This window comes from Cladosporium halotolerans (assembly GCF_011745625.1).
Source record: "Cladosporium halotolerans strain TM138-S3 chromosome Unknown Sca488, whole genome shotgun sequence".
NCBI classification, from domain to species: Eukaryota; Fungi; Ascomycota; class Dothideomycetes; order Cladosporiales; family Cladosporiaceae; genus Cladosporium; species Cladosporium halotolerans.
Window position 1 is genome coordinate 1 of NW_027191891.1, and position 975 is coordinate 975.

General features: G+C 52.3%; 1 protein-coding gene across 1 annotated transcript; it reads right to left on the reverse strand.

The window, feature by feature from the left end:
• On the reverse strand, positions 1 to 618 carry WHR41_09625 (uncharacterized protein; the record flags this gene model as incomplete). Its single annotated transcript, XM_069378227.1, has 2 exons — positions 1 to 512; positions 569 to 618. Coding segments are annotated over 2 exons (562 nt in total), but the record flags the coding sequence as incomplete, so codon positions are not given.
• Between the last annotated feature and the right edge of the window lie 357 nt (positions 619 to 975).

The window sequence follows — 975 nt, forward strand, 5'->3', positions numbered from 1 at the left end:
GGGTGCCACGCTCGTATCCAACGAGCTTGCCCACATCAACACGTGATGTGAACTTGTCACCACGTGGTTTGGTCTCATCATAGACCAGGGCCCTGCAACCATAGGCTCTCAGATGGCCAAGGTGGATGGGACCTTTGAAATCGTCACCGAGCTCTTCAAGCAGCTGAATCGCCGACTTGTAGTCGAGAGCGGGAGACGGTGTAAGGTTGAGAAGCATTACCGCAGTCCGTACGGCATACGGCCAAAGGTGCTGCGGCACTTTACCAGCGATCATCATGGTACGAGCTGTTCTCTCAACAATGTAGTTGGAGACCTCTGCACGTCCGTTCTGTGATGAATTGTGCGCAGTGGTAGGCATCAGAAGAATGCCATTCTTCTCACAATAGACCTTGACAGCGGCGAACTCATGGCCGTTGTCCAGTCGCAAACGTTTCACGCGGCGACCGGTCTGATTTTCGATGTGAACGAGCAAGTGGACAATCTTTTCTCCTGCAAAGCTCTTCAATCGATGACTGAACTCATGGCGGTAAAGACTCTTGCCATCTGTTGCAATGGTGAGCCAACTTACACCACCAATTCCCTCGTGCCGACTCTGGACAACGTCGATACTGAGTTCATCGTAGACGCGTACTGGTCGGGGCACTGGGACACGTGACTTCTTTCGTTTAAACTTGCCTTGCAAACAGGCATCGCAAGACCCATACTCGCTAGATCCGACAATGGTCACCCCCTCAACAGTCAGATTCTGGAGAGCACGGTTGGAGAGATGACCGAGGCGTGCGTGCCAATCTTTGGCAGACGCGGCAGACGAGGATATTTTATGCGAGTTGAGAAGCACCTTGGCTTGGCATTCTGAATCAGATGCATCAGAAGAATCACAAGGCACTGAGCGTTCAGCAACTGATGGTTTAGTGCGAACGGATGACAACTGCTTCCTACGGGCACTGTCGATGGCCAAATGCGGTAGTCCATCGA